At 63.0% G+C, this 11,495-nt stretch overlaps 1 protein-coding gene across 2 annotated transcripts; it reads left to right on the forward strand.

Annotated features, from left to right (window-relative positions):
- Nucleotides 1-4,143: 4,143 nt before the first annotated feature.
- Nucleotides 4,144-11,195, forward strand: TGIF2 (TGFB induced factor homeobox 2). 2 transcript variants are annotated; one of them, XM_077187389.1, is made up of 3 exons: nt 4,144-4,297; nt 5,397-5,632; nt 8,912-11,195. In XM_077187389.1, exons 2-3 carry the CDS (start codon nt 5,432-5,434, stop codon nt 9,440-9,442), a joined length of 732 nt encoding a protein of 243 aa, XP_077043504.1. In that variant the 5' UTR covers nt 4,144-4,297; nt 5,397-5,431; the 3' UTR covers nt 9,443-11,195. The 2 variants fall into 2 exon arrangements, with proteins under 2 accessions (XP_077043504.1, XP_054500597.2); XM_054644622.2 differs by lacking the exon at nt 4,144-4,297 and adding an exon at nt 4,415-4,595.
- Nucleotides 11,196-11,495: the final 300 nt, after the last annotated feature.

Raw genomic sequence — 11,495 nt, forward strand, 5'->3', positions numbered from 1 at the left:
CAGGCCCCAGGTGATGCTCTCTCCCCTGGGAGATGATCCATGAATGAAAAGCTTCTCCTTGGTCTCAGTGCTCCTATTTTGCAGGCACTACCAACACCAGGAAAAAGGAAGTAAATTGTCAGATGTGAAAGGGTGACCTGCGGTCTCCAGGGAGTTCCCCAGGGTCAGGGCTTGTGCTCTGCAGCAGCAGCCCCAAACCAGCCAAACTCCAGCCTCATGGGTACAAAGCTTGTTCCTTAATTCACTGCTGTGCCAGGGAAAAACTACAGTTCTCCCACAGCCAGAGAGAATTCCCAGGCCTGAAGGCTTCTGGAGGCCTGGATGATTTATAAAACCTTCACTGTGACACCCAGCAGAGTGAACATCCACAGACATCACTTTGGGGCAGAGGAGCTGGTGCTGGAGCTGGGGCCAGATGGGCTCCCAGGGCAGCTGCATGTGGGAGTGCTGCTCAGCCCCTCTGACCCCAGGGATCCCCCTGGGTGAGCAGCCCAGGTCCTGGCAGTGCAGGGGTGGGATGGACTCACTGCTGCTCCAGCTGGGAGCTGCCACAGCTCCCGCCCGGGGCTGTCAGAGCTGCTGCCTCAAGCAGCTGCCAAAACTGCTGGGTCTGAGCTGCCGCTTCACTGGTGAGGCTGTGGTGGCACCGTGGGACTTTCAACCCTGATGCAGCAAAGCAGAACAAATTTGTTATTGGGCACTGAGGTATTTATGGGAAGAATAAATAAACTTACCCCACTGGCACAGGTTTCCCAGAGCAGCTGTGGCTGCCCCACCCCTGGAAGTGTTCAAGGCCAGGTTAGACAGGGCTTGGAGCACCCTGGCATAGGGAAGGTGTCCCTGCCCATGGCAGGGGGAGGAATGAGACGAGCTTTAAGGTCCCCTCCAACCCAAACCATTCTGGGATTTGATGAATGTATGAAACTCCAGAACTACCTGGGCACAGGTGAACCTCATGGAGCTCAGCCAGGCCAAGGGCAAGGTCCTGCACCTGGGTCAGGGCAGCACCAGCACAGGCTGGAGCTGGCTGGGTGGGGAGCAGCCCTGGGAGAAGGACTTGGAGGTGCTGCTGGTGACAAACTGGATGTGACCTGGCCATGGGCACTGGCAGCCCAGGAAGTCACCTGTCCTTGGGCTGCATCAGAAACAGCAGAGGCAGCAGCTGGACCTGACCTGACTTGTTTCAAAGGTATCAAATAGCAGCAAAATAAAGACATTCATTTCAGAAATGTTCACTTGGGGCAGGGGGACACCAAGTCAGGTGAACTTTTGGTCAGTCTAGAAGAGCTGCAGAGCTGCTCCCAGTGCAGAAGTGTCTCCTGAGCTCGGAGGGCCCCTCCTGTGGGTCACTTTGTGCCCGAGGCCCCCGGGGCTGTCCCTGGCCCTGTTCCCTCTGCAGCCTCCCCCTGGCTTTTCATCCACAGGGATGAGATGCCCTGAGCCTGCTCTGCTCCAGGCTGGGCAGGGCCAGCTCTCTCAGCCTCTGCTCATGGCAGAGATGCTCCAGTCCCTCCATCAGCTTCATGGCCCTGTGCTGGACTCTGTCCAGTCTGTCCCTGTGTCCCGTCCTGGGCAGCCCAGCTCTGGGCCCAGCACTCCAGGGCTGGCCTCACTGGTGTGGAGCAGAGGGAAAGGATCCCCTCCCTCTGCCAGCTGTGACACAGCTCCCAGTGCAGCCCAGGACCCCCTGACCCCAATGTTTGCTTTTCTCAGTGCTCTCAGCAGTGCTGTGAGCTCACTGCAGTCCCCACACTCCTCTTGCCATGTCCAGAGATGTAGATTAGAAGAACATCAGAGAGGAAGAGGGTACAGCAGTGCCTGCTGAGAGGGTCTGTCCTGCCCTATGCCTCCAGGAAGGAATCAGAGCAGAGCTTCCCCGTGGGAAGGGGCAGGAGGAGATGGAGGGGCTGCAGTGCCCAGGAGAGGGGCTCCAGCTGCATCCCAGCTCCCAGGACCAGGGGTTTTTCCTGCTGGGGGAATCCCAGCCTGCAGCAGGTCCAGTGGCCCTGAGTAGGGAGCAGGGCCTGCTGCTGGAGCAGTGGCCCCAAGGGCAGGGTGGCAGCAAACAGCCAGCACAGCCAACCACAAATCCAATTTGCCTTGCTAAAAACGCAGATTGAAGATCAGAGAGTGGGCAGAGGATGGAGAGAGTCTGCTCTGGGAAGTGTCCATACCTGGGAGGCTGGCTGGGGATTCCAGCATCCCCCTGGGAATTCCAGCTTCCCCTGGGAGTTCCAGCTTCCCCGGGATTTCCAGCATCACCCTGGGGTTCCCAGAATCCCTCTGGGTTTCCAGCATTCCCCCTCAGGCTCTCGTTGGCTGATTGTTGTTCAAATTGCTGAAGTTTAGCAGTATTATCATGTCAATGGGCCCGGGCAGGGCTCAGCACGGACAAGCTCGGAGTGGGAAGGACAGGGAGATGCACCTCAGCCCCTTCCCTGGCCCCTCATCCCCGAGGCTCCCTAGTCCCCATCAGCCGGGAGCTCTCTGGGATGCCAGGCTGGGCTTGCCCAGGGATTCGGGCTCCTCCCATCAGGCACCCGATGGGATTTGTCCAAAGTTGCTTCCACACTACCGGTCTGGGGAGCAAAGGCAGGTGGAGGGACCCGGGGGTGGCTCATGGCCCAGCCTGAGGGGTGGTTGAGCTCAGGGACCGGGTCCCGATTGTCTCAATTCGGTGGAAGACTGAACTAGCATTTCCCAAAAGGTGGGAGCACGAGCAGCCTGCTCAGGACGGTTCTGCTTGGGCACTGACCCAGCCCGGGCAGTCCGGGGGTGTCGGGGGGTCCCGGACCCGGCTGCAGAGGGAGCAGAGGGGCAGGAGGAGCCCATCCCTCCCGGCCGTGGCTCACAGCGGGCAGGACCAGCCCGGGGGTGCTCCCTGCCCGGGGGGACCCTGCACAGGCTGGGAGGTGCTGCCAGGGCTCCCCACACCCACCTGCGCTTCACCAGCCCTGCTGCCTTGGCATTAATGCAGCCATAGCAGGTTGGGACACAGTTCCACTCAGGTCATGGAAGATTTAGAAGCAACAAAATAAGTGATTTAAGGAGTTCTCCTTTTTCCCTTATTGCACCACATATCCTGCTCTTCTCAGACCAAAAAATAGTGCATAAAAAAAGGGGGTTTGTAGCTTTTATTCAACACATGAAGGGATTCCCATCTTTTAGTCTGCAAGCAGCAAAGAGGGGAGGGAGGGGAGCTGCCCCTGGGGCAGGGTGACATCAAGCCAGGGGTTGGTGGGGAGAGGTGGAGCAGGACCTGGTGAGGCTTGGGGGCTGTGCCCCAGCAGCACACAGGTCCTGGGGGGTGCCCACACTGTGCTTGTGCCCAAGACAGGGGAGGGACATCCCAAAAAGGACATCCCCAGGAGATGCCCCCCAGGACAGGGGGCTCTGGGCTGGCTGCAGGACAGGGTTCCCATGGTGGCTCTTTGTCCATCACAGGCGCTGGGATGTGGCACCACTGCTCAGAGCAGCTCCTCTCTCTTCTTCCTTCCCACTGACGAAGGCGCCGCTCCAGGGGACCCCTGATGGACCCATCCCCTTGGGCTCCATGGAGCAGCTGGCAGGGGGTGGCAATGCAACCCAGCCCCACAGCACACAGGGGCACACAGCTGTGCTGGGGAAATCTCATGCTCATCACACCCTGGACCACCAGCACATAAACAGAGCAATTTGGTCTCCAAAACTCCAAAGGTGACCTGGGCTCTGCTGTGGTCAGGGAGAGGCACAGGGAGAGCAGAAAGGCTTCCAGAGACCTTGGCCAGCCTGGTGGCCATGGCAAAGCAAGGGCTCCACCTGGATCCTTCTCAGTCACCACCTTTGCTTGAAAACACCTTCCTCTGTCATGGGAGCAGTGATGTGCTCGGCTTCTGATTTCCCATCTGGTAAAGAAAAAGCGAGGCACTGGTGGAATTTCAAGGTGCCCAGAGGTCCCCAGGGTCGTCACCCACACCTGTCCCTGCAGCTCCTGTCCTTGTCCCTGTCCCCTGCCCACAGACACCGGTGACCCCTGGGGCCCAGTTACAGCATTCAGCCAGGGGAAGGAACTTGTGCAGTGCCTTGTGGGGCACCCCTGCGTGGGTGTCCCTGGGTGGGAGTTCCAAAGTGGGTGTCCCTGCTGGGTGTCCCCAGGCTTGGCTGTCCCCACGTGGGTGCCGTGGCTGGGCCCCCGTGCGGGCGCAGCTCCGCGGGGCCGGGCGGCTGCGGGGGCTCCGGGGCTCCCTCTGTCCCTGCCCCCTCCTGCCGGGGGCCGTGTCCGGCAGCGGGGCCGAGCCCGGGGCTGCGCCGGCGCCAGGTACCGGCCGGGGCTCGGCGGGGCGGGGGGGGCTCGGCGGGGCGGGGGGGCCCCGGTGCCCGGTGACAGCCGGGGGCGGGCGGGCCGGGGCCGGGGCCGGGGGCGGGGGGCCCGGCGAGTTCCTGCCTCCTCGGGAACAAAGGGAACTCTGTCTCGGCATCTGTCACCGCCGCCCACCCAAAACTTTCCGCCGCGCCCGGCTGCCCGCCCGCCGCCGCGGGACGGCCCCGCACCGGCCCCGGCACCGAGACCCCGGCGCGGCCCATGCGAGCGCCCAGGCGGCGGCGGCGGCCCGGGGGTGAGAGCAAAGATGGATCCCGGGGGGCGCGGGGGGAGCGGGGCGGCCCCGCGCCTTTGTGCGGGACGGAGCGGGACGGGCCGCGCCGGCGCTTCCCGAAGTTTGCGGGAGCTGCGGCCGGGGGTCCCGCCCGGCCCCGCCGCCGCTCGGAGTCACGGCGGAGTTTGCCCGCCCGGGGACGACTCGGGGCCGGCGGCGGAGCGCGGGGGCCGCTCCCCGGCCGCTCTCCGGCCCCTCTGTGCCCCCGCCGCCCGGGGGGGCCGCGGCCGCCGCTGCCCCGCTTTGTGTGGGCGGCCCCGGCCCCTCACCGCCTGTTGCGGCCGGAGGGGCGGCGGGGCCCGGCCTCAGAGTCCCACTCCGCCGAGCCCCCGGCCCGTGACAGCCGCCCCCGCCTCCATCCCCGCCGCACAATGACCCCGCGTGGTTCCTCTCCCACTCTCCAGCTCCGGCCTCTTTCTCCTGCTGAGATTGTTTTTGTTTTTAACTTCCCCTCCTCCACCCTACCCCACGCTTGATTTTTTTTTTCTCCCCGTTGCGGTGCCCCCCGAAGCCCGAGTGCCCCCGAGCCCCGTGCGTGCGCTGAGATCCCCCGCACCCCCGGGGCTCTGTTCGGTGCCCCCGTTGTCCCGCCGGTGCCGGTTGTTTGTGTCCCGCCCCCGGGGGTCTCTGCCTCGGGATTCCCCCTCAGGCGGGCCCGGAGGGGGTGAGACCCCCGCTGGAGGCGGGGGGAGGTCGGTGGGAGGCCCCTTCCCCTCCCCCGACCGGACACCGCCTGAAGCTCCCTTTGGTTCCCCTCGCCAGGCTTCAGCCAGGGGGGTCCCGCGGGCAGCTCCACCATGTCGGACAGTGACCCGGGGGACGAGGACGGCGCCACATCCCCCGACCCCTCGCAGTGCAAGAGGAAGAGAAGGGGCAACCTCCCCAAGGAGTCGGTGAAGATCCTGCGGGACTGGCTGTACGAGCACCGCTTCAACGCCTACCCCTCGGAGCAGGAGAAGCTCAGCCTCTCGGGGCAGACCAGCCTCTCCGTGCTGCAGGTAGGAGCCGGCCCCACCCGCTGGGGACACCGCTGGGGACACTGCCATGCTGGGGACACTGCCATGCGGTCTGGGGACACTGCTGGGGACACTGCCATGCGGTGTGGGACAGGAGAACCCTACCGAGGATCCCAAAGGTCTGGGCAGGCTGGAATCATTCACCACGGGCAGGGCAGAAAGGAAGCAAGGGAAGGGATGTTTGGGAAGGAAAGGCACCTGTGTGAAGGGAGGGTCTTTCGTGGGAGAGGTCTGAGCACTGGGGACCAGCTCTGCTGGAGGTGGAAGGTGGAGGGACTGGAGTGGGGACAGGCTGGATGTTGTCAGTAAAAGCTGCACAGGTGGGAGGGGTTTGGGGGATGCCTCTTTATCCGGTTCCCCTGGACACCCCCAGCAGGATGAGCACCCCCTGCACACAGAGCTGGGCAGAGAACAGCCCTGGAGTGGGCAAGGCCAGGACTTGGACTTGATGATCTCTGTCGTTCCCTTCCAGCTGAGGATATTCTGTGATTTTAGCCAGAAGGGAGAGGCTGGGCTGTGCTTGGAGTGCCCTGGGCTGGCTGGTCCACCTGGTCCCAGTTACACTAGCTGCATTAAAGGGGAGCCTTGTCCAGGAGTCTCCCTGTCCTGCTCCCAGCTGTGGGCTGATGTTCTCCATGTGGCACCAGGGTGGGTGCCCAGGCAGGAGCCCTGGGCAGCAGTGGGGGTGAGCAGCATTTGTCCTTCCCACTCTGGTGTGGTCCCTGCTGTGTTTGGGGTGGCTGGGAGGGCCTGCCCAGCTGCTGGCCCTGTGCTCCGTGCTCAGGCCTGGTGCCCTGGGCCCCATCCCCCTCTCCCAACCTGACAGGGTGTGGGGTGCAGGCAGAAGGCAGGGGCTGGTGGGTTTGCTCCTCTCCTGGAGCTTCCTCTGTACCTCTGGCTCCTCTCCCCGTGGCTCAGCACAGTCCTGGCCAGCTGTCCCAGCCCAGACACAGAGCGTGGGCAGGGCTGTCTGCTTGCCCTCTCCCTGGGCAGCAGGGCAAACCTGCTCTTTCACTTTAGTGTGTTTCTGTGAGTGCTGGCTGTGCCACAGAGCCGTGTCCAGCAGCTGCTCGGGGACAGCCTGGAGCCCCTGGCTGGGCTTGAGGCTGAGTCAGGGGAGCAGGGACAGGCCTGGCCTGTGGGAGCTGGGCTGGTGCTGGCCCGGGTTGGCCTGGCAGTGCCTGGCACACGGGGGCAGCCCCAGGCCTCGGGGGCACTGGCAGGTGCCCGGCTCTCGGTGCCTGAGCCCCGTGGGACCCGGCAGGGGTTGGCACACGGGTGGGCTCTGTTGAGATGTGGCCCTGCTGTGTGCCAGCTGCTGTTTGCCCCAGGTGACCCCAGAGCCAGCGTGTGCCCCCTGTACCCGCTGTGCAGGGGGTCCCAGCCCGAGGGCATCCCCAGTGCCAGCCTGAGGGGCTGCAGCAGGAACCCCTGGGGTTCTCTCTGCCTGCTGGGGGAGGTGTGGGACACCCCATGGTCTGGCTGTGGGGTTCAGTCTGTGATGCTGATCTGGCCCCTCCAAAAATCCTCTGGAATGCAGGGCTCTGCCACAGCCACCGGCCAACCCCCCCCCAGCTGTTTCTTTGTGCCCCCACCTGGCTGCTCCATGGCCTGGGGAGCTGGAGCTGTGCACGGCAGCCAGGGATCAGGGGGAGCAGGAAGCCCTGTGCCTCCCTTGCAGGAATTCCAGCACTAGGAAAGTGGCACCTGCTCCCACTGAGGCTTCCTGGACAGCAGCAGCTTTCCCAGCCTGTGCCCTGGATGGGCTTTTCCTCCCTGTGGAGGAGATGCTGCTCTCACAGTGCAGGGGACAGATACTGCCCAAAGGGACAGAGCAGGGTGTGCTGGTGGGAGGAAAAGGGACGGACTGAACCCAGTAAACTGCTTCAGAGCCAGAGCGTGTCCCAGCTCTGTGACAGTGCCTGCTGTCACAGTGGCTGTGTGTCCCCATCTCTGTGCCCCATTCTCCAATGGGAATTGAATGCTGGAAGGAGCATGGTGGTGGGGACAGGCTGGATTTTGGGGGTTCTCAGCCCTGAGGAGTTGGGCTTTTCGATGGGATCTCTCTAGCTGGGGATCACAGTGGTGGATGGCCAGGATAGTGTCAAGGGGACCCAGCCTAGGCCTGCAAGGGAGGGGGTTTGGAAGAGAAAAGGGAGTAAGACTGGTGTGTTTGAGAGTTTTAATGCCAAATATTGTCATAAAGAAAAAAACGACAACTGAGATCTTGCTGTGGTTGAAGTTGTGGCAAGTTCTCTCTCCTTGGGGGAAATATTTTCCATAGCTGTTGATTTAGGAAAGATCAGACTTTTTTTTTTCCCCTTGATTTATTCTCTTCTAATTGTTTTCTAGGAAGAAGGCAGTTATTTAAATGCAGCATTTTATATAAAGATGCTGAAACAATTCATGGCCAGGGCTCAATAATGGCAAAGGGCTGCCAGACGTGCAGCCTCCATGCTGTGCAGTTTGGGAAAGCCTTTAGCATGAGTTGTGACCCTGCTCGTGGGCAGAGGCACAGGAAGGTGTCTCTGCTCTCCCATCCCCAGCCCTGTTAGGGGCTGAGGAGCTGCAGCTCCATCACCTGATGGCTTCTAGGGTTTTCCATCTGTGCTGCTCTCCTGCCATCCATCTGCTCTGGCAGCCTCGGTGCTCCTGTTTGGGTTGGCAGCAGTGTGGAAACAGGGCTGAGCTCCAGGATGGGTCACCTGGAGAAGGAAAGCCTGTCCCCAGGTTGGGGACCTGCAGGATGGGCTCTGGGCTGGCTCTGTGCAATGCCCTGGGCTCTGGCTGGGGCATGGCAGGAGCTGTGCTGTGCCTGCAGCCGGGGCCTGTGGCACAGCACTGAGCCCCTCCTGCCCCGGGGGCAGCTCTGCTGAGAACCGCCCCAGCTCCCGGGGCCCCGGGCACGGCTGCTGTGCCTGGGGGCGGCTCGGCCCGAGGCAGCGCGGGCTGTGCCCGTCCTGGGCTGCGATGGAGAGCAGGAGCCGCGGGCACGGGCCCGAGGGGCGCTGGCAGGGCCGGGGAGGAAGGGGCTGCCCCGGGCAGGCGGTGCCGGGCAGGAAGCAGCCGGTGCTGGGGTTTCCGTGGGTGCCAGCGCTAGCTGTGCCTCTCCGGAGCCGCACGGGAAGGGGGTGCAGGGCTGAGGGGGACCTGTGGGAGTCCGGCCGTGTGGGAGCCGCTCGCCTGCTCTGGAGGAGCTGCTGCTGCTCTGAGCCGGGGCTGCACCCCCGGCTGACCCCGCCGCGCCCTCTCTCCCCGCAGATCTGTAACTGGTTCATCAACGCGCGGCGGCGGCTGCTCCCCGACATGCTGCGCAAGGACGGCAAGGACCCCAACCAGTTCACCATCTCCCGCCGCGGGGGCAAAGCCGGCGACGCGGCTGTGCCGCGGGGCGCTGCCGCCGGCCCCGGGGTGCTCGTGGTGCCTCCCGCGGGCGCCTCCAAGGTGCTGTCGATGTCGGTGTGCCCGCAGGTACTGTGCCAGCCGGCGCGGGCGCTGGCCGTGGTGAGCGCCCACAGCCCCGAGTGGGAGAAGCCCCCCGGGCCCGAGGCCAGGGCGGGCCCCGGCAGCAGCACCCTGACCCTGCTGGCGCGGGCCGAGGCGGGCAGCCCCACACCCGGACTCTTCAACACGCCGCCCCCCACGCCCCCCGAGCTCTTCGGGGACGACTTCAGCAGCTTCCAGCTGCTGGTGGAGGTGGCCCTGCAGAAGGCGGCCGAGCTGGAGCGGCAGCGGCAGGGGGGGCAGCTGCCCCTGGCTCCGCACGCCGAGCCCCCGGGAGCCTCCAAATAGCCCCGGGCCGGGTCCCGCAGGGTGCCCTTCCCGGGGCTCCGACCCTCCCTCACCCCCATGGCCCATCCAGGAGCGGCTCCTGCCCCCGGGGGCTCCGGTGTCTCTCGGCAGCCGAGGCGGCAGAGGAAGGCCGGTCCCACCCCGCCATCCTCCCCGGAGATGCCCCGGCTGCCGAGCACGGTGCCCCGGTGTGTGCCCAAGCCCAGCGCTGGCAGTGCCCTGTCCCTGCCGCACGGCCGGAGTGGGCACGGGAGCTCCCCTGGAAAACCTGCTGATCTCCTCCTCTCCTGCAAACGAGGGTCCAGCCAGCACCGTTTCTTCAGGGAGACAGAGAGAACCTGGCTTTTTAATGCCAGTGTAAGGACTGTGGCTGAAGAGCTTTGTCTCCCATATCTCTGATCCTTTCTCCCTGCCACCCTTCCCCCCTGGCGCCCCTTTTGTTTTTGGGGTTTTTTTTGTTTCCCGGTGCTGGCCAGGGGGCCTGCCTTGCCCAGGGAAGGGCAAAGGACAGATGAACTGGAAACATGGAGTCTGTGGCATTTTATCATGGAAAAAATAGGACCCTCCTCTTCCTTTTTAGGTTGTTCTGGATGCTGCCAGTAGAAATCTCTATGGTGCTGTTTAGCAAGTTTTTTGTTGAAACATTTTCCCTTTAATTGTGATTTATTCCATGATTATTACTTTTTTTTTTTTTTTTAAATCTGTAAGCATTTCCACACCCTCCCCGCGCTCCCCTCGAGTTCATGCCGAATGTGTGCCCGCTGTGCCCGGAGCAGTGAGCGCGGGGCCAAGCCCGGGCAGAGCTGAGACTGTGAATTTTGTACCCGATTTCATTTCCTTTTATTTTTTTTTTTTTTTTTTTTCCATAAAACCTTTGGAAGGAGGCGTGGTGCGGGCACGGCCATGTGCGTCCTGCAAGTGCAGCGCGGGGCTCCTGGGAGGCAGCGCGGGGCGGGCGGAGGATGGAGATGTCGCTCCTTGTCCCCTCCCCTCGCAGCGTGGCTGTGCGGTGCTGGGGACCTCTAGTGACAAACTGGCGTGAGCTGGGATGGCCGGGCCTGAGGGGCTCCGGGGCAGCTCCTGGCTGGGTGTCGCTCGCTGTCCCCGGGCGCTGTGCCGGGCCCTGTGGGTTGTTCAGTGACCGTACCCTGGCCATGGCAGCGCCAATCCCCTCGGTAATCACCGAGCCAGATGAGGCGATGGCTGGAGGGGGTAAAGCCGCAGGACTGGGAGCTCTGCGGGGCAGGGGGAGAGCACTGGAGGGGACAGGGCTGGAAGGGAAAAGCACTGATTTGGGGGACTGGTGTGTTCCCACCCCCAATTTCTTCAGAGTGCCAGGGAGGGGCTGCTGTGGGAAGGTTTCCCAACAGCATCACCTGGGCAGGTGCCCTGTGCAGTGCTGGGGGACACCAGGGTGGGTGGGTGCCCATCGTGTGCCTCTCACCCCCACCTCCATTTCTATGTCCAGCCTTCGTTTGCCTTTTGTCTCCTCCCCAGGGAAAGTCCTCCGCTTTGGGACTCTCACCTCGTCACCCCCCTGCAGCTCTGTCCCTTGTCCTGGGGGAGGGAGAGGCTCTTTGGCCTCCTGCTCGCTTGCCCCAGTCAAACCCAAGTGGTTTCCTTCTCCCGAGCAGTGCCTGTGCCAGGGGCTGGTGCTGCTGCCCTGGGAAGGACCAGAGGCAGGAGTTATTGGAATTAAATTTATGGAGAAATAACAAACTACTGTAAATATCTTTTTGGTTTTTTTTTTTTTCTATTGTCAAATAAAAGTTTTTTTAGTTTTGGTTGTTATTTTTAAATATGAGCTGTGTGTTGGAGCGAGATTTGTCATTTTGTGGGTGCCTCACCTGGTTCTCCACCCCCAGATAAACCCCTGGGCCACCCTGGAACAGTACCCAGGTGTCCCCCACTGTCCATGGGCTTTGTGCTCGGGGTGAGAGATGTGGGATGGGGCACATTCCCATGGGGAGTGGGGAGCTGGAGCCAGGGCAGGATCTGCCAGCCCAGCTCAGGGGTCTGCACTGTGACAGGGGGTCACAGCTGGGGACACCAC

The sequence above is a fragment of the Agelaius phoeniceus genome, chromosome 17, assembly GCF_051311805.1.
Source record: "Agelaius phoeniceus isolate bAgePho1 chromosome 17, bAgePho1.hap1, whole genome shotgun sequence".
Taxonomy (NCBI): Eukaryota; Metazoa; Chordata; class Aves; order Passeriformes; family Icteridae; genus Agelaius; species Agelaius phoeniceus.

Coding starts and splice junctions, on each gene's coding strand:
- TGIF2 (XM_054644622.2), top strand. CDS start 4,562: ATGCGAGCGCCCAGGCGGCGGCGGCGGCCCGGGG. Junction 4,596..5,396: donor GCGGCGGCGGCGGCCCGGGG/GTGAGAGCAAAG, acceptor TCCCCTCGCCAG/GCTTCAGCCAGGGGGGTCCC. Junction 5,633..8,911: donor CCAGCCTCTCCGTGCTGCAG/GTAGGAGCCGGC, acceptor CTCTCCCCGCAG/ATCTGTAACTGGTTCATCAA.